Source organism: Sarcophilus harrisii, chromosome 1, assembly GCF_902635505.1.
Source record: "Sarcophilus harrisii chromosome 1, mSarHar1.11, whole genome shotgun sequence".
Classification (NCBI taxonomy): domain Eukaryota; kingdom Metazoa; phylum Chordata; class Mammalia; order Dasyuromorphia; family Dasyuridae; genus Sarcophilus; species Sarcophilus harrisii.
In genome coordinates this window covers 84,467,778-84,495,237 of record NC_045426.1, presented here as the reverse complement: position 1 = coordinate 84,495,237, position 27,460 = coordinate 84,467,778, and the positions used below count along the sequence as shown (strand labels likewise).

Below are 27,460 nucleotides of genomic sequence, written 5' to 3'. Positions count from 1 at the left end.
CGGAGACAGGAAGTAGAGACTGGCTGGGGGCGGGGGAAGAGGTTGGGGAGGGCCGGGACGAGAGGGCGTGGCGGGAGGTAGAAGAGAGATGGAAGGCGTGGCTCCGGGAGCGCGCGGCTCAACGCTTGCTTCGCTTGTGGCTGCGGTTTGGCCTGAGCCGGGAGCCGTAGCCGTAGCGGCCGGGCGGATGTTATGTGAGGCGCCGAAGCGAGGGGTGAGTGTGGCGGCCGGGACGGGCGCGGGGACCCGGGGAGGCCCCGGAGTCGGGGAGGCGGGGTCTGCGGGCTCCCGAGGCCGGCCAGGCTGCCGTAGTCCGCCGGCTGGGGGACAAGTGGGTGGCGTCGCCCTTCCCTCGCCTTTCCTCGGGAGGGCTTCTTCCCTCCCCTTCCCGCTCTCAGTGTCGGCTCAGCGGGACCTCCCTGCCCCCGGGCCTCCTGCACCGGGACTCCCCCTTCGCCTGCTCTGTGTCTCCGCGGTGACCTCTCACCCGAGCTCCCCCCCCATCCCCTCCTCGCTGCCCATTCCTATCACTTGCCCGCCCCCCCGGTAGGGTCCCCCCCCCCCCCGGGAGTACCCCCATGTGTCACTCCCCAGCCCTCACCTTGTGCCCCCCTCTTCTTTCCTCGCCGACATCCTCTGCCTCTCTCTTTGTCCCCCGAAACTCCCTGCGGGCCACTGGGACCCTCCTCTCGCCGGGACCTCGTGTCTGGCCCCAAGGGGTGCCCATCATTCTCCACAGCGACCCTCACGACCTTCATTTCCTCTCCCAAAGCCCCCAAGCCCTCCTCATCTCCTGTCCCCCTTACAGGACTGAGGAGTCGCCCTCCTCTGGAGCCAGGATGATGGCCACCCCGGCGCCCCTCACCGTCCCCCTTCCGCTCTGGCCCTCGCAAGTGACCTCTGCCCACAACTGGGCTTTCCCTGTGATGCCCCCGAAGCCCTTTCTGCATCTGCCCCACCCTCCCTGTGACAGGGTCTCTTGCCGGCTCCTTTGTGTCCCCTCACCCTCATGCACTGTGATCTCTCCCAAGGATTCTTGCCGTTTTTCAGTAGTTTCAGTCGTGTCTGACACTGTAATCCCATATGAAGTTTTCTTGGCAAAGATACTGGACTGTTGGCCATTTTCTTCTCCAGCTCATTTTACAGTTGAGGAAACTGAGGCAAACGGGGTGAAGTGACTTACCCAGGTCACCCAGCTGGTGTGTGTCTGAAGTCACATTTGAACTCATGTCTTCCTAGTGCTGTTTTCACCGCGCCTACCTGGCTGTCCAAACGACTGAAATCTCTTGCAATTTCTTCTTCCTTCAGTGTGGTCTCCCTTTCCCAAGTGATCTTTCATTGCCTTTATCAGCGGTGTCAAACAAATAGAAGCTGGGGTCAGATCCATGTATAAAGATTCCTGTAGGCTGCATATTGACTTAGTTTTAAAATATGGTTATTCATTGTATTTTTATTTATCTTGTTAAATATGACACAATTACATTTTTATCTGATTCCACTGACACTCAGGAGTCTTACCAAAGATTTTGATACTTTGGCTTACACTGTAACTATATTACCCAAAGTTTTCTACAGTGTTTCCTGGGACTGTGCTTCTTTCCTTCAGACCTTGAGTCCTTTATCCTCTATTCCTTCTTGATTCTTTTTCTGTTCTTTCCTGGAAAGCCACTTCCAAACTTCCTGATCATGATTTCCAAGTTTTTGTTCCATTTCTCATGGCCCAATCCTAACTCTTAGCCCTAGTTTCAGGACAGTGAGTTTCCAATGTGCCCTGGGCTTCCTAACTTGTTTGGTTAATAAGCATGGACAATGAGAGATTCAAATAAAACTTAGTTAAATAGCTAAGTTATGCCAGGGCTAAGTATTTCCCTCCTGTCTGACTCATCTCTGATCCGAACTGCACCTTCTGGGCAATAAAGAGTGATAATAGGGACTCCATGAGTTTGAGAAGGGCCTTGAGCCAAAGGCTATCTCTAAAGAGATTAGTAGAGATAATCTGCACCGACTTTCTAAGTCCTGCTGTGTTGTGGTGGCATAAACACTCAAGTGCTTTTTAGGCCATGTCACCATTAATTCTCTAGCCAAACACATGGCTGGACACATACTTTTTAGGGTGGAGTTCGTCTTTTGCCCCACGCTGTCAGATGTAATGTTTAAGACACACCTGGTGCTGAAGAAAAGTAGGTGGGAAAAACTAAGGCCTGAACTTACTTAACACTGTTCAAGACTTCATTAAGCTAAAACTGCCAACACAAATATTTTTTTTCTTTCAGTTGTGCCTGGAACTTCCAGGATGGTGGTTGGATTGGTTGGTAGGGAGGTTGTAAAATTGACTCAGTGAAACTCTGATGTAAAATGAACAGGATCAAGACAAATACTTAGCAAATGTATATATATAAGAAGAGATTGTGAAGAGACAATATTTTATTGTTTCTATTTGGCTAAAATTAATGGATATACTTTTTTCCCCCCTTAATAGTATCTTATTTTTCCAAATAATACAAAGATAGTTTTCACCATTCACGTTTGCAAAATTTGATGTTCCCAAATTTTCTCCCTCTCTCCTCTGCTCCAAGATGGCAAGTAATCTGATATAAGTCAGATCTGAATGTAAATTCTTCTAAACATATTTCCACATTTGTTATGCTAAGCAAGAAAAATCATATCAAAAGGGAAAAATAAAACATGAGAAAGAAAAAAAAACCAAGCAAACAACAATAATGAAAAGGTGAAAAACTATGCTTTCATATACATTCAGTCTCCATGATCCTCTTTCTCAATGCAGATGGTACTTTTCATCACAAGTCTTTTGGAATGGAATGGATATACATAAAAAACAACCCCCCCCAAAAAATAGTTTCTAGATGGTCTTTTAAGTTTAAAGTTTTATATGGTCCAATTTTTTCATTGATTATTAGATATTAATTTTTGGTGGTTAACTTTATAATAATTAATTGAAAACTGCCAAAAGACTCCCTTCCTGCAAGGACTGGGAGATTTCTCATTATTATCTCTGAAAAGGAAATTGGCGACATTAATGCTATAGCTGAAAATCTTTTGGAGAAGATCCCTAGAAAAGCTGCCTTGGAAGACTGGCTAAAGAGATTAGAACTTATAGGAGAGAAGCTTCAGAATCAGCTCTACTGTCTTTAAATATTTGAAGTGCACATGGAGGAAGCAAACTTAGGGAGTACGCTAGGGTAACCACTTAAGTTAAAATATTAATACACAAGTTAAAAAGACTTGGCTCCAAGTCTGGTATTCTATCCATTATGCCACTTAGCTTCCTCCTATGATACAAGTTAAATCACAAGTTAAATAAGGAGCATGGCTTTGTAGTCTGGGTTCACATTTTGCTTCTGACACATACTGGTTATAAAAGTATGAGCAAGTTAACTAATTTTCAAGCCCTTACACTCTCTAAGATTCAGAGTTGCAGAAAAGATACTGGCTTGTATTGGGGAGACAATTTTCTCCTCTGGGAGTCCACTTTGGCAATAAAATTGTGGATCTAGTCTTTTTCTAGATCATGATTTAGTGCATAGGTAAGATTGAACCGATTCAAAAAAGGGAGAGATTTTTCTTGCTAAGGAATCAGGGAAAATGCCATAGAAGAGATAGCCCTGAATTGGGCCTTGAAGGAGATGTATGGGCAACCTCTTGGCTTAGAACCAGGCTTAAGAATGGCTTTGGACTGATGTGTAGGGTAGTAGTGAAAAATGGAAAAATATATTAAGGCCAGATTTGGGAGGATCTTATATGCCAGGTTAAGTTCTTTATATTAATTTGGTAGTCACTCCTTTTCTTTGCTGCCTCTAGCATTTAGGAGTTCTCAATGACTGTTCATTGGTAGCAGGCACTAATATGTTATTTTGAAACTTACAGCAACCCAAGCACTGCTGCTATTGCCCATACTTGTCAAGCAGATTAGAGTCAACACATATTTATCAAATACCTACAGTGTGTACTTGGGGGAGATAGAAATTGAAAATAGTCTTGTATTCTATTTGAGGAGACAAGATAAGTTAGGAGAAACAATTTGGTATTTAAACAGGTTTTAATGTGCTGGGAAGTTCCTATTTCTGGTCGAGCTTATCTGGAATAGATTGAGCTGATCTCTGTATTCTCCTTGTCTAGATGGTGTCCTGTTCTTACTTGTTTTTCCTTACTAGAAAGTAGGGAAGAAACAAGTCTTAAGTTCTTAGGATCCTCAACACCCCTGGCCCACTGGCACTTATGTTTTTCTTTGCTTCTCTAAAAAGCTACTATACCCAGATGAGTGCATCAATAAGAGATTTTCACGTGACATGGAGCAGAAAATGAGTTCTTGATAATTTCTTCTGAGCTCAGGACACTTGTACTGGAATGTAGCACACATTAGTATTTGGACTTTTCCTACTAGGAATCCTCTCTTGAATCTGCCAAAATTTTTCTGCTTATTTATGATTTCTTCCCTTCTAATTAATCTTAGTCCTCTGGGAGTCCTCTGGGAGTGGGTTAAATGGATGGATTTCTAACAGGAATTCCAGGATCTTCCTGACTTCTTGTCTTTCATCTACTTTTTGGCTGACAAAATAGTAAGAGTTACTGGAGTTACAAGAATAGCATTTCTTAGCCTAGAGCTTCTCAGCCTTTTTTGGGTTTATCTCATAGATTCCTTTGGTAATTTGGTGACTCCTTTGGACCCCTTCTCAGAATCATATTTTAAAAGGACATCAAACAAAATACAGAACATTGCAGAGGAAATCAGATATGTTGAAACAGTTATCAAACTACTTTCAAACAAGTAACTTCAACAAACAAGTTCATGATCTGTAGGTTAAGCATTCCTATTATAGCCCATTTCTTTCACCCAGGCAGAGAATCACAATACACAGATATTTTGTTTGCATTGCTGTAAAATGCAAACCTTCCAATTTCCTCACCTTTAAGACAAATTTAGAATAGGATGTTTTCTGAAGTGTTTTTCAGCTCCAACTCCTATTATTATATCTTGGATGAAAGAAATGATCTTTTTTTCTTTATTTAAATCTCTGGATCATTTATTTAAAAAAAAAAAAAAAACTAACCATACAGCTAACTACTATTTTACCTCACAATTTGAAGAAAAGTCAGAATGAGATGTTTTTGGGAAAGAGACTCAATGTGAGGTAGTGGAAATGGCATTGGATGTGACTATCTCCAAGTCTGGGGTTTTATGGACCACCTTGTCTCTCCCAGAATACAGTATAGTAAAGTAAACATTTATTAAATGCCTTCTCTGTGTTAGGAACTGGGCCAAGCACTGGAGATACAAATAAGAAAAGGACAGTCTGTGCCCCCAAAGAATATATAATCTAATGGGGAAAGTTAACAAGATATCACACTCTGGCATAATAATGATGGAATAGAATCCAAAGAATGCCACTGATGGAAGATGAAGAAAAAAAAAAGAAAAAAGTGCCTTGTTGGAGACCATTGCATAATAAGTTGGATTTCAAGAAATGGCTTGTAGAGAGAAGACAAAGTCCAGAATGATCAACAGTCTTTTCTTGAATGTGCTAATCAAAGGAAGCAAAGAATGGAGGCAGTATAATTTGCCATTTGGATACATAGTTACCGTTTCAACTATCCAGTCTAAGAAAGAAGTCATAAATGAAATACTAACTGGGAAAGAAGTTCCCATTCAGGCATATAAGTAAAGAATATTTAATGTATAAGGAGCAATTAATACTTAAGCTATAAAATTATTCTAACTAATTGAAAAATAAGATCTTTATAAAACTCCTTATATGAGATTGTTATGTTCTTGATACTCAAACAAAGGAATAATAAAACAATATATGTCAGTATCAGCAAATATTGATATAAAATTTTAAAATAAAATTCTAGCAAAAAAATTTATTCAAAATTATTCACTTTGGTTAAGATTAAATGGTTTAGCAATGAGAAAAATTAACACGATGAATCATGTTAACCAAAAACCAAATCAAAACAAAAATCCATATGAAATAAGGCTTTGGTAAAATTCAATATTCATTTCGATTTTAAACCCTGAAAAGCAAAGGTGGGGAAATGCCCTTTAAAAGTACTATTTTTATAGGGCAGCTACATGGCACAGTGGGTAGAGCACCAGTCCTGAAGTCAGGAGTACCTGAGTTCAAATTTGACTTCAGACACTTAGCACTTCCTAGCTTGTGACCCTGGCTAAGTCCCTTAACCCTAATTAGGTCAGGTTCCTCGCCTCTCCCCCCCCCCCAAAAAAAAAAAAGTACTATTTTTTGGTGCAGCTAAATAGCATACTAGAGTACTGGTGGACTCTATCTGATCTACCTATCTAATCAGAAGGACTTGAGTTAAAATCCAGCCTTAGACACCAATGCTTGCTAGCTGTATAACTGAGCAAGTCACTTAGCCTCAATTGCCACAGGGAGGGGGGGAGGGGAGGGAGAGGACAGTGCTATTTCTGGGAGCCAAGATGATGGAGAGTAGACAAGACTTTGCCATAACTCTTTCTGACTTCCCTCATAACACTAAATCAAGCATTTGAATGGATTTTAGAGTGGCAGACAGACATTTGGAGTATAATAATTTTCTAGCATAAGATATCTTGGAAGGACTTCAGAAAAGATCTGTCTCAATTAGGTAGGGGGAAATGTGGTACTTGGAGATCTTGGAGGCTCAGCGAGAGTAATCTAGTGAGAGGCTCTTGGCCAAAATAAAGCAGTATTGGCTATTCTGACCTGCTTCAGAAGATCAGTGAATTAGCTGATTAAGCTGTAAGACCTTTAATGCAACTACAGAAAGCAAATAGTGAGCCCTTGAAACCCAACATAACAGCTGGGACTTGGCCAGGCCCACCCAGCACAAAGGGGAAGCCTGCAGCATCACTGGCCTCAGCAAAGTCGATGAGAAACCCCTGTTACCCTATAGAGAAAGCTCAGGACAATATTCCTTGTGCCCTATGAGTAGACCTCAACCTTTAAAAATGAGCAAAAAAGCAAAAAGAACTCTGACCACAGAGAGTTACTGTGGAGACAGAGAAAAACAGCATACAATCCAAGAAGAAGACAGTAAAAACAAAATCCCTCTGTGAGGGATATGAACTGGTCTCTATCTCAAAAGGCTCTCTTGGAAGAGTTCAAGAAGGAACTTAAAAGAGAGAAGAAAAATAGGGAAAAGAGATAAGAGCTTTGCAAGAGAGTTTGGAAAAGAAAACAGAAATTGACTTGAAGAATACAACTCCTTAAAAAATAAATTTGGTGAAATGGAAAAAACTATGCTGAAGAAAACAACCTAAAAAAATAGATTTGGCAAAATTGAAAAAGAAAACAACTCTTTTAAAAAAAAATAGAATTGGTGAAATGGGGAAAAAAAAAAAACCCAATGAACAAAACAACTTCTTTAAAAATACAATTGACCAAATGCAAAAGGAGGTAAAAAAGCTAATTGAAGAAAATAATTCAATAAAAATTAGAATTGTACAAATGGAAATAAATGACTTAATGAACATCAAGAATCAGTCAAACAAAACAAAACAAAAAAAAAAAAAAGAAGAAGAAGAAGAAAAGAAAAAAATAGAAGAAAATGTAAAATACCTCACTGGAAAAGCAACTGATCTGGAAAAATAGATCCAGGGGAGAAAATCTAAGAATTATTGGACTGTCTGAAAGCCATGATGAAAAAATAGCCTGGACAACATTTTCAAAAAATCATCAAGGAAAATTTCCCTGATATCCTAGAACCAGAGGGTAAAATAGTCACTGAAAATCTATCAATCATCTCCTGAAAGAGACCCTGAAATGAAAACTCCAAGGAATATTGTAGCTAAATTCCAGAATAATCAGATCAAGGAGAAAATACTGCAAATAGAAAGAATTCAGATATCAAGAAGCCACAATCAGAATTATCTGGTAGCTTCTACTTTAAAGGATTGAAGGTCCTGGAATGTGATATTCTAAAAAGTAAAGGAGCTTGGACTACAATCAAGAATCAACTACCAGCAGAACAGCCTTATTTTTCAGGGAGAAAAATGGATATTCAATGAAATAGGGGATTTTCAATTATTTTTTGATGAAAAGATCAGAGTTGAACAGAAAATTTGGTCTCCAAATATAACTCAAGAGAAGCATAAACAGGTAAAAAGGGAAGAAAAAAAAAACTATGTTAAATTATTAATCACAGAAATAATTCAGGTTGGAGAGACTGGAAAGACAGACACACTAATAGAGTGTTGGTTTGAATTGGGCTGGCTATTCTGGAAATGAATTTGTGATTAGGCAATAAAAGTCACTAAATTGTTTATACCCTTTGACTAGAGAATCTGCTTCTGGGTATATACGGAGGTAGTAATACTGTTACTTATCAAACATTTGCCGTAGGTACTCTGCAGAAATAAAACTGAAATGGTCTCTGCCCTCATATAGTTTTATATTCTATTTGGGGAATTAGGAAAGGTCTTAGGTAGAAGGTGTCTCTTAAGCTGAGCTTTGGGGAAAACTAGAATTTTAAGAGGTAGAGGTGAGGTGGGGGAGTATTCCAGGTGTGGGGGAGTTGAGGATGACTCTAATCCTGTATATCTGCGAGATTGGAAGGATTGAGGTGCCCTAAACAAAAAGAGGGACATTGGGAATAGGGTTGAGTTATGTGAGAAAGATACTGAGTTTTGTTTTGGACACGTTGAGTTTAAAAAACTTAAAGAACATCCAGCTTGAAATGGCTAGGAGATATTTGATGATATGGGACTGTCACCGTGGAGAGAAAGTAGGGTTGGCTATTTGTCTATATATACAGAGATATATATTTGGGAATAATCTTCTCTTGGGAGCTGATGAGATCACTGAGACAATGTCAGACCTGTGTCCTAGCTTTCCTTTTTCCTCTTTTTATACTGTTTCAGTGGAACAGCAGCAAGGACCCTTTCCCCTTGTCTTTTTCTCTTTTTAACAGAATAGCTATTTCCTTTACCACAAAAGAAATGCTTCCAACACAAAAAGACTCAGAAGTTGGCTCTGACAAATATTGAAAGCAGAAAACATTGTGCCGTCACCTTGTCTCCAATCTCTGAGCAGCCTGGCCTAGGACTCCCTCTTCCAGCCAGCCCCAAGGGCGGACATGTCCTGCAGGAAGTTGTAGCTCCAACAGGATGGCCAGCACTGACTGAGCAAGCCAGGAGTCCCTGACCTGCCAAGGCAGTCCCTAGGTTTGGAAAGTCCATCTTTTCCCATCACTGTTGAGTCCATTATGCTTGGGAGAGAATACACAGAGCACGAGTGACGCTGAGGTCCAGGAGACTTGGGCTCATGTTTGGGCAGCACATGCTCTTGCTGCCATTTGCAAGCAGCCTCTGCAGTTTTTAAGAACTGACAGAGCATTTCCATGTACCAGAAAAAGAGGATTGTCAAGAAAATCATGAATCTATTGTGAGCAGCTTTTTGTTTGAAAGTATAACATGGTAGTGCCAGTGCCTCCTTGTTTATCTTTAATCCCTTTTGGAGATCTTTCAGCTCTAATCTGTGAACTTTAAAAATGTTACTCTGATGCTCCTTACTTTGTTTTTTTACTTCACTATCCTTATACTCAACCCCCATATGACACTTACACCCTTTCTTCCCTCTCATTCTCCAACTCCCCCACCTCAATCTGAAAATTCTCCTTTGTAACAGATAAGTATAGTTAAGCAAAACACATTGAGGTTATAGTAATTGTATGTGAAAATCTATGTTTTGTGTTCCCATCCTCAGGATCACTGACTGTTCACTGAGAAATGAAGAATGACGTCAAAGGGGGCAGGCACATCTTTCTCCCAAAAGAGTTATAGACTGACTTCTGATTCTGAGAAGCCCAAAGTCACAGGTGGGAGTTCTGAGCAAGGAACAGAGGAGGCTGTGTAGGAAGGACTCCCAGTACTTGTTTACCACATTGCCAACAATGATTAATTTTTAGGCTGAAAAAGTTTTGGGGAAGAGAAGCAAAAGGCCTAGAATTGTATAAATTAGCCCACCGGTACCTAATAACAATCCATTGACAATGTTTTCCTTTTTCTCCAATGGCAATGTGTTATATAACTTGCTGAAATTCTTACTCCATTCTTCAAAATGTAACTAACTTTCCTTAGTATTCCCTTAGCTCAGCTGGGGAGTGACTAGCCTAAATTACTATGCAGTTGACTTGTTAACCATAGTGACTTCAATTTCCTTGTTTTTCCCCTATTTGACTTCATGTGCTTACAGGTATTGTCAATGAAAAGTTACTGGATGACTACCTACAGCGTATCTTTCCCAGCCCAGACCAGATCCCTTCTACCACTGCTAGCAGGTATCTTTTCTCTATTAAGTCCAGGGGTGGTTTGAGGTGATATTATACCAGAGGTGTTTTTCCTCTTAGTACCTATCCTTTTGAGGGTGGAGTTGTCATTAACAAATAACGAATACATATTCATCATTTTCTATGTGCAGAGCTTTATAATAGACACTCTCGAGAATACAGAAAGGTATGTGAATTATTGGTGTGTATATAGGTCATTAATGAATATGGGTTGTATAAAATGAGATCTTTCTGAAATGAAAAGCAATATATAGGTAGATATTGAAAAAGGACACCATTTTAGGCTGGTTTAGCCAGATGGAAAGGGAGAAAAAAGGTTGGCATTCATTTAATTTAGGTTAATATAATATACAATACATTCTCTACCTTCTTCTAAATTTGTGGTCTGTATAGGCCAATCAGGCATGCCCACTGTGAAAAGATGAATAATGCAGGACAGTGCAGTCTAAATAAGTGTTCAATGAATGGGACAGTCCTCAAGTGTGTTGGGAGCTTGTGGAAAGAAAGGTCATTGTAGCCTAGGGGATCAGGGCAGGTGTTCCCAAAAAGCTGGGCCCTGGAGATAGCATAGCATCTAAGGCTTACCGTGTGGTCAAAATGCCAGCCAGAATCACAGGGGACCTCTTGTTCTCAAGCTGTTTCCCAAGAGCTTCTTGTGAGTGGATAACTGTCTTGATAGGTATTTACTGATAAACTATTATTGTCTTATTTTTGTGAAATGACATGATTTGTATGAGTATTTGAATGAGTTTGTGGGTAACCTCCATTAGGTACTTAATGTACATGAATTTCATTTTCTCCATTTAGGTAGATACTTTAGGGGGTTTTCAGATGAGGAAGCTGAGGCTCAGAGGGAAAAATAGTAATTTGTTCAAGAACTCAAAGGGATGGAACTATTGCCAGAGCCAGGACTCCATCCTAATTCTCCTGACTTGAAGTCTAATCCTATTTGTCCTATGGTATACTATGATTTAAAGGAGTCTTGTGGTGAAGTTTTTGGGAAAATGGAGAATCTTTTTCAATTCAACAGCAATTTTTAAGCTTGTTATCTGTTTAGTGCTGGAGATCAAGATAAATTACATTGTTCCTGCTCTTGAGAAACTTAAAATCTCCTGAGGGTGAAGGTGGGTAAAGTGCATGCACACATGATGCAAAAGAGAAAGTTATGGAGGAAAAAGAATAGAGACAGAGTGCTTTAGTTAAGTTTGAGGAAGTAGAGATATTTTCAGTTGAGCAGTCCTTTTGGAAAGTGAATTCCTATGCATGAAGAGCGTAGACTTTCCATGATTGGGTTTATTTAAAGTGAGCTACCTGTTACACCTCACAAGTGGATAGGTGAGTAGTAGTCCTAACTGGTAATCATTGCTATTTCCCCCCCCTCACCCCCCCACCCCAGCATTAGGGATGTAATAGCTTCAGGACCTGAGAGCCATGGCACCTGGGAAATTACTATAGAGACATCACACCCAACTTTCTCCTATGGCTTCGTTCCTGGGTAATGGAAGTAAGCTACAGGAGGAAGCTCTGCCCTACTGGGTCCAAAGCCTTTCTATTGCCTCATGCTGGGGATACTATTCAGATAGAGAGAATTGTTCCCCATCTCACAGTCCTCCCTTTGCTTTAGCAATAAAAGGGTAATTGGATGAAAACTGTGGTAGGAAAGGATCGCCCAAGAGTGTGCGGCAGGAGTTACAAAGAGAAATTCCATTTAAAGTAACTACTGATAATATAAAATATTTAGGAATCTATCTGCCAAGGGAAAATCAGAAACTTTATGAGCAAAATTACAGACCACTTTTCACACAAATTAAGTCTGATCTAACCAATTGGAAAAATATTAAATGCTCTTGGATAGGGCGAGCAAATATAATAATAAAGATGACAATATTACCTAAACTAATCTATTTATTTAGCGCTATACCAATCAGACTCCCAAAAAACTATTTTAATGACCTAGAAAAAATAACAACAAAGTTCATATGGAAAAACAAAAGGTCAAGAATTTCAAGGGAGTTAATGAAAAAAAAAATCAAATGAAGGTGGCTTAGCTGCACCAGATCTAAAATTATATTATAGAGCAGCAGTTACCAAAACTATTTGGTATTGGCTAAGGAATAGATTAGTTGATCAGTGGAATAGGTTAGGTTCAAGGGATAAAACAGTCAACAAATATAGCAACCTAGTCTTTGACAAACCCAAAGACCCCAGCTTTTGGGATAAGAACTTACTGTTTGATAAAAATTGCTGGGAAAATTGGAAACTGATATGGAAGAAACTAGGCATTGATCCACACTTAACACCATACACCAAGATAAGATCAAAATGGGTTCATGACCTAGGCATAAAGAATGAAATTATTAATAAATTAGAGGAACACAGGATAGTTTACCTCTCAGACCTGTGGAAGGGGAAGGTCTTTATGACCAAAGCAGAACTAGAGATCATTACTGATCACAAAATAGAAAATTTCGATTATACCAAACTGAAAAGTTTTTGTACAAACAAAACTAATGCAGACAAGATTAGAAGGGAAGCAATAAACTGGGAAAATATTTTTACAGTCAAAGGTTCTGATAAAGGCCTCATTTCCAAAATATATAGAGAATTAACTCTAATTTATAAAAAATCAAGCCATTCTCCAATTGAAAAATGGTCAAAGGATATGAACAGACAATTCTCAGATGAAGAAATTGAAACTATTTCTAGTCATATGAAAAGATGCTCCAAGTCATTATTAATCAGAGAAATGCAAATTAAGACAACTCTAAGATACCACTACACACCTGTCAGATTGGCTAAGATGACAGGAAAAAATAATGATGATTGTTGGAGGGGATGCGGGAAAACTGGGACATTGATGCATTGTTGGTGGAGTTGTGAACGAATCCAACCATTTTGGAGAGTAGTTTGGAACTATGCTCAAAAAGTTATCAAACTGTGCATACCCTTTGATCCAGCAGTGTTACTACTGGGATTATATCCCAAAGAGATTATAAAGAAGGGAAAGGGACCTGGCAGCCCTTTTTGTAGTGGCTAGAAACTGGAAACTGAATGGATGTCCATCAGTTGGAGAATGGCTGAATAAATTGTGGTATATGAAAATTATGGAATATTACTGTTCTGTAAGAAATGACCAACAGGATGATTTCAGAAAGGCCTGGAGAGACTTACACGAACTGATGCTGAGTGAAATGAGCAGGACCAGGAGATCATTATATACTTCAACAACAATACTAGATGATGACCAGTTCTGATGGATCAGGCCATCCTCAGCAACGAGATCAACCAAATCATTTCTAATGGAGCAGTAATGAACTGAACTAGCTATACCCAGAAAAAGAACTCTGGGAGATGACTAAAAACCATTACATTGAATTCCCAATCCCTATATTTATGCACACATGCATTTTTGATTTCCTTCACAAGCTAATTGTACAATAATTCAGAGTCTGATTCTTTTTGTACAGCAAAATAATGTTTTGGTCATGTATACTTATTGTGTATCTAATTTATATTTTAATGTACTTAACATCTACTGGTCATCCTGCCATCTGGGGGAGGGGGTGGGGGGGGTAAGAGGTGAAAAATTGGAACAAGAGGTTTGGCAATTGTTAATGCTGTAAAGTTACCCATGTATATATCCTGTAAATAAAAGGCTATTTAAAAAAAAAAAAAAAAGAGTGTGCTGCAGGCAGGTTTTCCTGTTTGATGAGGCCAGGTCAGATGGGATTTAGATGAATTACAGATAGGTATCTGTCATTGCTGGGCTGGCAATAAGTCTAGAATGACTGGTGATGGGTCCTTGGGCCTTGTGGAGAATTGGTTGGAGGAAGGATGCCTAGGAGTACATTGCCTGAGCCCTGCTAAGGTTACATTCCTTCCTCTATTCTTAGGTACTGAGCTCATGTCAGAGCAGCCAGGACAGCTAAAAATAACACCAAGACCTTACAATTTGAGATGAGTTAAGGTTACACTGGACAGAAGGGAAGACAGAAATTATCTTTGTCCTGGGATAAGGAATTCTTGATGACATTCTGCATATCTGCCTTTAACATTTAAGATTAACACAAGCAGTAGGATGGTACATGGTAGCTAAGGGTTAGGAGGACATTTTTCTTTTTTTCTATTTTTATTAAAGTTTTTTATTTTGAAAACATATGCATGGATAATTTTTCAACATTAACCTTTGCAAAACCTTGCGTTCCAATTTTTCTCCCCCTTCTCTTCACCCCCTCCCCTAGATGGCAAGTAATTCAATATATGTTAAATATGTTAAAATATATGTTATATATATATATATTATATATATAATATACATATTTATACAATTATCTTGCTGCATAAGAAAAATCAGATCAAAAAAGGAAAAAAAAAATATGAGAGAAAACAAAATACAAGCAAACAATAACAAAAAGAGTGAAAATGCTTTGTTGTGATCCACACTCAGTCCCCACAGCCCTCTCTCTGTGTGTAGATGGCTCTTTTCATCACAGCTTCTATTTCTTCTGGGATTGAGTGAAGAAAAGAGTGGGGCAAGTGGTAGGGAGAGATATTTGCAGTTCTTCTACTATCTTTATATATCTATCCACAGTTAAAGATTCAAATGACATTTACACTTCTTAGAGGAGTGGGGCTTAACTTACATGAGAAGTATTGCTTATATATGTAAATAGAATTTCCTGATTTTAGATATGGGATTTAATGAGTGACCTAGCAAGAATCTAGCTTCCTGTTCTTCTTGATCTCTCTTTTGGGAGTAGTTCAGACACTTGTTAGTCCAGCCTGGTATCTAAACAAGAATCTCCTCCACAACATCCTTGACAAATAGACATTGGCTCTCTTGCTTTTTTATTTTTATTTTTTAGAGATCTTCAATAAGAGGGAACTCAGTGTCTCCTACAGAACCTTACTCTACAGCTGTTAGGAACTTTGTCTTCCATCAGACCTAAATTTATAAGTTGTATTACATGACCTTTAAGATCTCTTCTAACAGATATTTTGAGATTCTGTTTGTATTTCTCTGGGACTTGTTGCCATCTCTCTTCATCCACCCAGTTCAGTGCTAGCTTGCCAGGGCCACATCCTGTAGCACCAGGATATGTAGCTTCATTAGAAGAAAATAACGTTGGTTTATTTAACTGTCATTGATATTTTGTGGCTTTTTCAGGGTTAAGAATATATGGTTAGGCATGCCTAAATCCTTGCAACTCAATAAACCCCAATTACTTGGGATAGATGAAATGAGTCTCCTTCTTACTCTCTTTTTTCCAGAAAACCTCTGTCCTTTCAGAATCTTCAGGAGCATCTGGACCAGCTGCTGAAGGAGGATGATGAGGCTGAAGAGAGTGAAGGTAGAGAGTATTCCTAAGGGGCTGAAACCCATACTTTTGTGGTGGTGGTGATGGTTGTGAACCAGTGTTTTGCACTATTTTATAGTCAGAGAGTTAATGGGGGCTTTTTGAATGGAGCAAGAGCCAGGAAACTGCAGGGCCTGGAATCTCTTATGAGCAAAATGCTAGTATATCTATCTTATTCCCCTAATGTGGGATCCCAGGATTTATGGAATGGTTAGTACTTGCCTTTTGAAACTTTCTCTTTCTCCACAAAGACCCTTCAAAACAGACCTGGATCTTTCTCAGTTCAAGATGTTCCTTTTCTAGCTTCTTTCTTATTTGGCAGACCTCAGGGCTTTGGGGCTTTTCAGAGAGGTCGAAATAATGGAAGCTCTTTACAGACATTTTGAATGTTCTTAGATTTAGGGAGGAAGCCCAGGCTGGGAATATTTCTGTAATCTAACTAGGTGAACTCATCATATACTGATTTCCTTGTGAAAAGTCGAGGCTTTGAAACTCATTCTAAGAATGTCAATCTGATTTTAATCCATCAGGTGAGTTGTTTTGTGACTACCACAAGAGAGAAACTTCTCGCTGTTGGCACAACTCAATCTCCTGCTTTTTGGGACCTTTGGTTTTGCTCCAAATGATTTCAGCTGATTCCCATTTCTTTTCTGTTTCAGAACAGACTGTAGAAGGGCGGCTTGGGCCATCCACTGTGGTCCTGGATCACACGAGTGGCTTTGAGGGGCTACTCCTGGTGGATGACGACCTTCTTGGTGTGAGTTTGTGGGTAACCTCCATCAATGTTAGGGAGGACTAATTAGGGTCTCACAGTTGTGGAAATCATTAGGTAATGGCTAAGATAACTTGTGCCATGTTACAACTTGATGCTTAGATTTTGACATTCATAACTTAAGTCTGTGATTCATCTGGGCAAGGTGCATGTAACTTGATAGTTTGTACAGGAGAACTGAGTCAACCTTTCAGGGTTTTGACCACTCTGAAGAAAGTGGTGAAACAAACATTGAAGTTGCACAGTAATTCTAATCCTCCTTTAGTCTTGAGGGGCCTGGCTATATCTCTGTGCTATTCTTGAGCATAGTGATTAAGGGAAGGAATAACATGAGAACTTTGACCAGATCTCATTAAGATGCTGTTTTGACATTCTTTCCCTTGTCCAAAAGTTCAAAAGAGACTTTTTGCTTCTCTTATTTAAATAGTTCTGAAAGGGAACAATTACTATCTGTTACAGAAGGGAATACATATAGTATATCTAGGGATTTATCCTGAGCTTTTAAATCCCTTTTCTTCCTTGATCTAGGTTATTGGACACAGTAACTTCGGCTCCATCCGAGCCACCACCTGTGTATATAAAGGTAAGTACTATTAGCTGGTTGGGGGTAATGTGAAGGGGAAGGGAACTTTTATGGTATCTCCTTTTACAGAGAAAGTTAAGGGTTTTCCTGTCCTGTTTGCTGATTTTTCTGGGACCTTTTGGGGATTTAGATACTATGTGCTAGTGTGGGCTTAGTGAAGATCTCAGTGGGGAGGAGGTAAGACCTGAAAGCATCTTGCAGCCTCTATGGAGAGAGGCTTGCCAAGAAAAAAAACAAAGTCTTTTTCAGTGCAGTGTGGTGAGATTCTTAGTAGCTCCTTAGTAACAAATCAACTTGTGTTTGACTTCTTTCCAGGGAAATGGATCTATGAGGTGCTCATCTCCTCCCAGGGGCTCATGCAAATCGGCTGGTGCACCCTCAATTGTCGATTTAACCAGGAGGTATGTTATGCTGGAATGCTTGTATTTAACCTTTTACCTTGTTCTGTAAGACTTCACTCTGCTATTTTTCTTGCTAGGGCTGGATCAGTCTGTGAGAATATAGTGTGTGTGTATATATATATATATATATATATATATATATATTTACATCAAACCACAATATTATATGATACAATAACCATTTATTAATCAAGTCTTGTGTGGACTTCCATAGGATATAGAAAGCTAAGTGGAAATAAAACCTAGTCCCTCTCCTCATGGAATTTCAAGGATATGGTACATATATAAATAACTATTGTTGTTCAGTCATTTCAGTCCTAACTCTTGGTGACCGTATTAGGTGTTTTATTGGCAGATATAGTGGAATGGTTTGTCATTTCCTTCTCCAGTTCATTTTATAGGTGAGGAAGCAGAGGCAAATAGGATTAAATGATTTGCCAGGGATACACAGCTAGTAAGTATCTGGTTTGAACTTAGGAGGGTGAGTCTTTTAGACTCCAAGCCAGACACTCTGTCCATTATACCACATAAATAATCATATTATATGATAAATAAGGAAAAAAAGTCTTATTCTGATGCTTCATCTTAACTTTGGAGTAGATTCCAAAGCATTCTCAAAGCCTTTGTCAGGTTAATAGAACCTGAGACAGGTCTTATTAAGCTAGAAAAAGTGAGTATAGTCATAGTAGTAAACTTTGTTATCTGTATGAAAACCAGATTAGTTAATATGGAGAGAGTCTTCCCCAGTAAGTTGACTATTGGATAATGAATTCTTTGGCCATGGAAACCCACAAAACAAACCACATACAAAGTGTTCCATAGTTTTATGAATCATGCTATTGCTTTTGCAATGATAATAGCAGAGTGACCTAAAAAGAAGCACGGAATTCTCAAAATCAGTTTTTAGACAATCTACAAATATTAAATCTTAATTCTTGGTCTAAGAACCTTGTCCAGTCAATAGATTACCAGAGGAACTGGACCACATCAGTGTTGACTTTTTTTTTTTTCTATAAATGAAACTAGAAGATGCAAGATGCTTAAATGGAAGATGGCTTGCAGGTTCTTCTTGGAGAGACAGATGAGTTGGCAGAAGTGAGTTCATTGTGTACCCAGAGGTATATAATTTTCTGGACACTTTCATCTTACTTTCAGTGCTGCTCTTGATGAACATTAGCCAAGAGAGCACTTTGAAGATAATCTATGAAAAATTCAAAAATGTTTTCTAAAATGAAGTCATTGTATACATTGATACCAGAAGACTTCATCATGAAGATGTACATAAGGGAGAATGGTGAAAAATTCATTAGAATATATGTTGCTGAAATGAATATTAGATTAAGAAACAAAAAAGCAAAAGGCTTGTAGAATATTCAGAAGCCTTCTGTCTATATATTGTGCATATTTATGTGTAGAATGCTATTATCCCTATCCCAAGGGTTGTTATGAGGATCAAATAAGATAATAATTATAAAGCATTTAGCACAATGCCTGGTAAATAGTAAGCACTATATAAATAGTAACTATTGTTATTATCGTTACTTTCTTCAAGATAAGAGTTGGAGGGTATTGAACATAGCAAGCACTAAACCATACTACAAAAAATGAGTAATCTTAATAGATAGGAAATGACTAGTTATTAGTGTGAAAGGCATTTTTGAATCAGCTGTGTGCAATTAGTTTGTTGTGTAGTTAGAGCAGATTAGAATTTACACCAAACCACAAGAAACTCTTAGCAATTATAACAGCTCTATCCTTGCCTATTAAAAAATTAGCCATTGATTTAGAATTTTTCAACACTTTCTATACATTATTTTATTTGCACATTGCTGTGAGGAAGATCAGGAAATAGGATCAGAGAGATGAGTACTTGCTTATGGTCATATAGCTAGAAGGTGTGAGAAACAGGATTTTCTTTCTGATTCTAAGTTCATCTCTTTCTTCCATCCCTTGTCACTTCTCTTCAACAAGGTATAACTACTCAGAAATTAAAACTAGATAATGGAACAGATAATGGTGATGACCATTGCTTTTACCTATAGGAGCTTAATCAATTTGAGTAACCACAACAGTCAGCCAGCAGAAACTTGATTTTCTGACTACGAGGACGGACGTGGTAGCCAAGGACAGCCTAATTTAGAATGTAAATGTTGACAGAATGTTATAGAGGAGAATGTTAGTGAGTACCATCTGATATAATAAGGATGTACAGAGGAAGGAAAAAAATCAGTCTCTGAACATCCAAATCATCCCAAAAGCATTTCTAGGTAAAACCGAAAAAACAATAAATAGTACAGAAAATGCACCAAATCTGCCAACATTTCTCTAGTGATTTATTTTTATCATCTAAGACAGTGAGCCCATCATCTTTAAACTCAATACCTTAGTTTCTGATGATCTATAAGAAAAAGTGGAAATAGCACTTTTAAATGAACTTGACAGTAAAGAAGGCAGAAAGAAAAGAACAATATGTCCAGTGACTACAACAATGCAGATAAAAACATTCAATATGGGTCAAATATAATGGATGACATTGATACCAATTATTAAAGTTTATGAATCTTATGAAGGTGGAAATTGATCTACATTATCAGTCACAACCATATTTAGGCATTTTTGCTTAGCTATTTTGGGAGATATACTTTGAGGAGAGGTTTGTAGGATATGCATAAAAACAAAATGTATCAAAGAACAAATAAATTAAAATTGAGAGTAGCCCCAATGCAAACCAAATACTAAATAGGGAAGAAAACTGTAAGAGGATAGTTTTGAAAATATTAAAGGTTTGATTTTTGAAGATATTTGAAAGGGGAAGATGCCAAATAATTGGAGGTAAGAGGAAAATCACAGACAATAATATTAGCCCTCCCCAAAAAAGGCAAATAGGAGAATATATATAAATAGCTAGCAGCTCATATGCCTATAAACTTATAGCTGTAAAATCCTTATAACACCATTGGCAAGAGTAATACCATATTTTCAGTTATACATATGAGTAATAGGTATTCCATTGCTCATTATAAAAAAAGTGTTTGTTTAATAGAGTAAAATGTTGCCTTAAAAGTTGTCTCCTCCAACATGGTATTTTTTTTTTTAATTATAACTTTTTATTGACAGAACCCATGCCTGGGTAATTTTTTTACAACATTATCCCTTGCACTTACTTCTGTTCCGACTTTTCCCCTCCCTCTCTTCACCCCCTCCCCCAGATGGCAAGCAGTCCTATACATGTTGAATATGTCACCGTATATCCTAGATACAATATATGTGTGCAGAACCAAACAGTTCTCTTGTTGCATAGGAAGAATTGGATTCACAAGGTAAAAAATAACCTGGGAAGAAAAACCAAAATGCAAATAGTTTACATTCATTTCCCAGTGTTCTTTCTTTGGGTATAGCTGCTCCTTTCCATCCTTGATCAATTGAAACTGAGTTAGATCTTCTCTTTGTCGAAGAAATCCACTTCCATCAGAATACATCCTCATATAGTATCGTTGTTGAGGTATATAATGATCTCCTGGTTCTGCTCATTTCACTTAGCATCAGTTCACAACACGGTATTTTTTTATGTGTATTTACCATTGTACAAAGTTTCTTGATCTAATATGGTTGAATCATATTCTAGTTATTAATATTAAGTGAAAAGAATGGGAACATGTGTGCTTGCCAAAGGTGTTTGATTCTGTCATGGAAGATATCTACAGAGTTCAAATGGAAGAAGGAATTCCTAAAGTTGATGAAGATGCTTCTACTCTCATTGATATTGTCTCAATTGGATTAAGCCTTCAAATAATACAGGACCTCTTCAATGAAATCTGTCATGATTCAAAATAGATCAACTTAATAGTCCACCCAGAAAGAACTAGATAGATAAAAATACAGATTGTATATTCAGCTGGATGAACTGATATTAGTACATATTTTTGATAGTCATTCCAGATGGACATTGAACTGGGCCCAAAGTTGAATAGAAAAAACTCATTGGATTGAATTGCATTTGGGAAATTGAATAATCTATTCAGTGATCTCAGGCTTTTGCTCAACATAAAAACCCATCCATTTAACAACATTCTTCCAGTGATGCTCTCTGCCTGTGAATTATGAAATTCTATACTTTGAGGATAATCAAAATTTTAAATAATGCAAAGGGCAAAGAACAGGTAAATAATAGGTTTAATTAGGCTACAGTGTTTTGGACATTATTTTAGGTTTTGGAGATGATAGAAAGATGACCTGAATGCTGCAGTAGTACTTTAGATTTTTAACAGACCTAAGAAAAAGGCTCCCAGCACTTGGTTGGATTCTCTAGAGAGGACTTATAGGCTATAGATCATTATTCCAGATGTGGAGGAAGATTGGGAGTTCTTTCATTGGAGGGAATAACGACACTAAAAAGATTATACATCCACTTAAATTTAAGTTCATTAGATGCACAAAACAAAATATTTCATGGGCCAAAGCGGAGAAAGTTCATTATTAAAGTAGCATGTGATTTATCAGGCTGTAAGCATGGTTAGAAATTCAACAAAAAAAGGAAGGGAGGGTGTCCAAAGTACTGGATTTCTGTCTTCAAGTATCTGAAGGGCAATTAATTTTGACCATATAAAATGATGGTTAAAAGATTGGCCTTGTCATTTATGGGTAAAGTTGCAAAGAGGCAAATGTATATTTATCATAAGGAAGAACTTTCTAACAATTAAAGCTTTTCCAAAGTGGAATGGCTGCCTTGAAAGGTCCTAAAATCACAGAATTTTAGTGTCGAAAGAAAGACATCAAAAACTATCTGGACTAATCTATATTTGAAAAAACAATTCTTGCCAAAATATATTCAACAAGTGGTCATCCAGCTTTTGCTTGGAGTCTTTGAGTGAAGGAGAACCACAATGCCTACATTTACTTCCTAGGGCAATCTATTCCATTCAGCCATTGCTTTATTAGGAAGTTTTCCCTAGTATCAAACCTCAGTTTATCTCTGTAACAATTCTGATTCTTCCATCTGGGGCCAAACTAAGCAAGTCAATCACTTTACATGAAAGCCCTTTTGATAACTTGAATAAGGCTATCTTGAGTCTGCTCCAGGCTAAGCATTCTCAGTTTTTTCAATCCATCCTCTTATGGCATAGACTCAACACCCTTTACCATTCTTGTTACCCTCTTCTGAATGCTTCCCATTTTATCAATGTCCTTTTCCAAAATGGCATCCTAGATGAAACATAGTACCAAAATAGAATACATTGAATAGGGTTGTCATTCCTTATTTCTCTTAAGTACAAAAATTAGCTTTTTTGACTAATATGTAATGCATTGCTAACTCATATCAAAGCTTGTAGTTCCCTTAGACCCCCTTAGGTCACCATGTCCATCAGTTTATCATCACATAATTTTGTTGCTGTTGTGTACAATGATCTCTTGGTTCTACTTACTTCATTTAGCATCAGTTCATGTCAGTCTCTCCAGGACTTTCAGAAATCATCTTGCTGATCATTTCTCATAGAACAATAATTTTCCATTACATTCATATACTATAATTTATTTAGCCATTCTCCAACTGATGGGCATCCATCCATTTTCCAGTCTCTTTCCACTACAAAAAGAGCGGTTACAACATTTTTGTACATGTGGATCCTGCTCTCCAGATTGGTTGGATCAGTTCACAACTCCATCAAGAATGTATTAGTGTCCCAGTTTTCCCACATCCCCTCCAACTCATTATCTTTTTCTGTCATCTTAGCTAATCTGAGAAGTGTGAAGTGGTATCTCAGAATTGTCTTAATTTGCATTTCTCTACTCAATAATGATTTAGAGCATTTTTTCATATGATTAGAAAAGTGAGCCCTTATCTATTGAGGAATAACTCTTGGTCTTTTTTTGTCATTGTTGGATTTTTATTAGAAATTCTAGACTTATCAGAAATATTTAATGCAAAAAAATTTTCTCCACTCAATTTTTTTTTTTTCTATTTTGTTGGTTTAAAAAAGCTTTAACATTTTATGTACTCAGAATTTTTGTTTTTTTTTTTTTTTTTTACAATTGCCACTATTCTTCTGATTCTCCTTTTAGGGAAAAAAATCCTTCTGGGGGAAAAAACCAAAAAAAAAAAAAATTGTAAAGCAAGCAAATTGATTATTTGTAATGATCAGTTTCAGCTCTGGAGAATAGATGTTGAGACATTCTTTATTTCTTTTGTTCAAGAGTTGGGGACTATAAAATGTTCCTTAAGTTGTCAGTTATGGTTGCTATGTTGGTTAGTTTTTGCCTAATTATTTTTCTTTATCATAAGGTAGGGATATATTGGGAAATGTCTGTGATATTAAAAACAAAAAAATCAATACAAATTTAAAAAATTTAATTCCTCCCCCCCCAAAAAAAACCCCTATGATTTCAAAGTCATTTCCTTTTATTCTCTTCTACTTAAATGAAGATATAACTTTTTTATATTTAGGCTATATATATATAAAATTAGTATTTATTATGTGTATTATATGTAAGATTCTGTTCTAAATTTTTTCTGCCAAACTGTTCCTAGTTTTCTCAGCAGTTCCTACCAAACAAGATCTATTCCAGGGGTCCTCAAACTTTTTAAATAGGGGGCCAGTTCACTGTCCCTCAGTCTGTTGGAGGGCCGGATTATAGTAAAAACAAAAACTTTGTTCTGTGGGCCTTAAAATAAAAAACTTCATAGCCCTGGGTGAGGGGAATAATCGTCCTCAGCTGCCGCGTTTGGCCCGCAGGCCATAGTTTGAGGACCCCTGATCTATTCTCTAGGAATTTATGTTCTAGGATTTAAAATTTGCTCCTTTATTATGAATTTAGTCAATGACAAACATTTTTCTACACAGAGAACAAAAGAGGATTGTTTATAATTGTAAACTTTTGCTATGAACAGTTTTTTAAAAAGTATATTAAATTTAGCAAGATAATAACAATTATTTCCCTGCTTCTGTGAACTTTTTTTTCTTGAGAGTAAAGAAGGCAGAAAGAAAAGAACAATATGTTCTGGGTATTTTTAATGCTTTTTTCCTCTTTTCTTCCTCCATATCTAACACTATCCACTAACTCACCATTACGCCCCAAAATAGAAACCCTCTTTATTAAAAAAATAAGTATAGATAAGCAATACACATCATATGTAAACTCAAGCCATGTCTGAAAATATTTCATTCTGCACTTCTAGTCCATCATCAGGAAACATGTTTCATCATCAGTCTTTTCATATCCTGAAAGGTTACTTTATTGATCAGAATTCTGAAGTCTTTCAGAATTATTTCCTTTATAACGTGGTAATTGCATAAATTATTCTTCTGGTTTTCCTCACTTCACCCTAATCAGTTCATTCAAGTCTTACCAGACTTCTCTGAATTCTCTATCTAGTAATATTTTCCTATGTCAATACACCACAATTTAATTCAGGCAGACCCTGAATTGATGGATACCAGCTTTGTTTCCTGTTCTTTACTGTACCAAAATGTGTTGCTATAAACATTTTTGGACATATGGATCTTTTCCCTTTGTCTTTGGCCTTTTGGGGTAATTCTAACAATAAATAATTTTACTTATGAAAAACTATTCCAGCTATTGTCTTTGAAATTGTCCATTTTATTTTTTGTGATCAAATCTTAATCTTATTTAAGAATTCTATCCTTAGCCATGGTTGTGAAAGGTATTTCCTTTCCTTCTCTAATTAAAAAAATAATCATTTCTATTTAGTTTATGTATCCATTTGGAATTTACTGTAATATGTAGTGTAAGATGTTTGTATAATTTCTGGCAGATGACTTTCCAGGTTTGTTTGTTTTTTTTATAAATTTTTTATTGACTCAGGGAGTCCTTATCTACTATAATTTATTTCCTTGAATTTATTAAAAACTGAGCTATTATGTTCAGTTGCTTCTGGGCCTTGTTTACGTAATCTAATCCATTGATCAACTTTCCCATTTTTTAATTAGCACCAAATGATTTTTAATGATTTTTGCTTTTAGATATTCACTAACCATCTCTTTTAGAATTTTGCAAGGAATCAAATTAAAGCTCAATGACCATTAATTTGTAGTCTTTAACAACCTTTCAAACAACTGTGACAGCCTTTGTCCTTTTAAATAGTACATTTCTTCCATTCTTCTTGATCTTTCAGAGCTCACTGATACTGGTTTAACATTTATATCTTCCTGGAGATTTTTAGTTTTGTTTTTTCAATACTTTGGGATATTGTTCTTTTGAGTCTAGTAACTTGAACTAATCCAGGGCAATTATAGATACTCTCTTACTATATCTTTGCTTATCTTGAGTTTTATCTCTATTAGCCATTTGTGTTTTGTCATTTCCAAGCAAATATTCTCTATGGTAGAGTGAAGAGTTGGGGAGTAAATGCTGGTTAGTTCTGCCTTCTTTATGTTGTCCATTATCATCTTGCCCCTATTTCTGAACAAGAGTTCTCTTTCTTCTTAGTACTTTGTTTTTTCTTATTGTAACTGAGAAATGACCCCCCCCCCCTTTTTTAAATTGTCTGTAAGCTTTCCTAATTAGACTTGGCTCATGATGAGCCTTGAGGGTCCTAATTGTTTTTTTTAGGACCATGCTACATCTTTTTATTTGTTGTCTGTTATATACTTTTGCAAACCTGTTCATATCTTGAACAAACATAAGATGATTGGCAAGTTCCTTGCATATCCACATTGATATCTATAGGAATTGTTTCTCTTTGTGTCTTCAGATTTTCAGTTTTGAGAGTTTTTCGAATCTTGCCTGGATAGGTTTTCTTTATAAGATATTAATTCAGGATTTTACCCATCCTTTGAAATTTCCTCTTCCATAACCTAGGATATATGCCAGAATAATTCAGGCATCCATAGGAATATCACTTTAGAGTGGGAAGGGATTTTAAAGGTCATCCAGTCTAGCTCCTCATTTTAGAGACCAGGGTTTCTTAAACTTTTTTCCTTTTTTCACCTGAGGAATTTTTATGTGACCCCAGCTATCTAGGTATATGAAATAGGTATACAAATCAAATATTTGCTGATAGCACATCATAATTTCACACCTTCCATTTTCAGTTATAAGATTCCATATGGAGTTCTGAACTACAGTTCAAGGAGCTGGGTTATAGACAAGGAAGATGTGAAGTTGTAACTTTTCCCAAGATCAATCGGGCAGGAACTAACAGAGGCAGGATTTGAAATCAGGTTCCATGACTACATTCAGTACTCAGAGTTTACTGCACCTTTCATTACTCCATATTGCCTCCCATAAAAGATCCAGATCTGGAAGAGATCTTAAGAGTTCATCCAGTCCAATCCCTCCTTTTACAGATGGAGCCATGGAGGTCTGGCATGGTTATGTGACTGCTCTTACAGATGAAGATACTTATATTCTACTTGGGGGAATGTCATTTGCAAGTAAACATAAAAGATATAAAAAGGAAGCAAAGTAATTTCGGGGGGGGGTGTTATTAGAGAGCTTAACTGAGGGAATTGGAAATGACTTAGTGAGGAGTTGGCACTGCAGGGGAGACACATTTTCTAAAAGGAAGAGACAAGGGTAGAGAACTCAGGACAAACACACAGAGGCAGGAGATGGACTATTATTTGTGGGCTTGGCTAGACCAGAGAGTGTTTGATGGGCAAAGTGTTGGGGGGAAGGAAATAAACATCAAGACAGCATCCTCTATTATAAGTAAATTAGAAGAACAAAGTATAGTTTATCTCTCAGATCTGTGGAGAAGGAATGAATTTGTGGCCAAAGAACTGGAAATCACTATTGAACAAAAAGTAGCTAATTTTGATTATATCATTAAAGAGTTTTTGTATAAACGAAACGAATGCAGACAAGATTAGAAGGGAAACAATAAACTGGGAGAACATTTTTACATTCAAAAGTTCTGATAAAGGCCTCATTTCTAAAATATATAGAGAACTGACTTAAATTTATAGTAATTCAAGCCATTCTCCAAATGATAAATGGTCAAAGAATATGAACAATTTTCAGATGAAGAAATTAAAACTATTTCTAGTCATATGAAAAGTTGCTCTAAATCACTATTGATCAG

At 37.4% G+C, this 27,460-nt stretch overlaps 1 protein-coding gene across 3 annotated transcripts in view; it reads left to right on the top strand.

Annotated features, from left to right (window-relative positions):
- The first annotated feature begins 70 nt into the window (after positions 1-70).
- The window catches only part of RNF123 (ring finger protein 123), a 114,276-nt gene continuing 86,886 nt past the window's right edge, over positions 71-27,460 (top strand). The window contains exons 1-8 of one of the 3 annotated variants that reach the window (XM_031959087.1): positions 71-214; positions 8,929-9,181; positions 9,723-9,834; positions 10,212-10,296; positions 15,577-15,656; positions 16,322-16,419; positions 16,963-17,017; positions 17,333-17,418. In XM_031959087.1, the coding sequence (XP_031814947.1) occupies positions 9,753-9,834; positions 10,212-10,296; positions 15,577-15,656; positions 16,322-16,419; positions 16,963-17,017; positions 17,333-17,418 (486 nt within the window). In that variant the 5' untranslated portion in view covers positions 71-214; positions 8,929-9,181; positions 9,723-9,752. Of the gene's footprint in view, positions 215-8,928; positions 9,182-9,208; positions 9,402-9,722; positions 9,835-10,211; positions 10,297-15,576; positions 15,657-16,321; positions 16,420-16,962; positions 17,018-17,332; positions 17,419-27,460 lie in introns of those variants that run through there. The other 2 variants (XM_031959084.1, XM_003762251.4) reach the window with 2 other exon arrangements.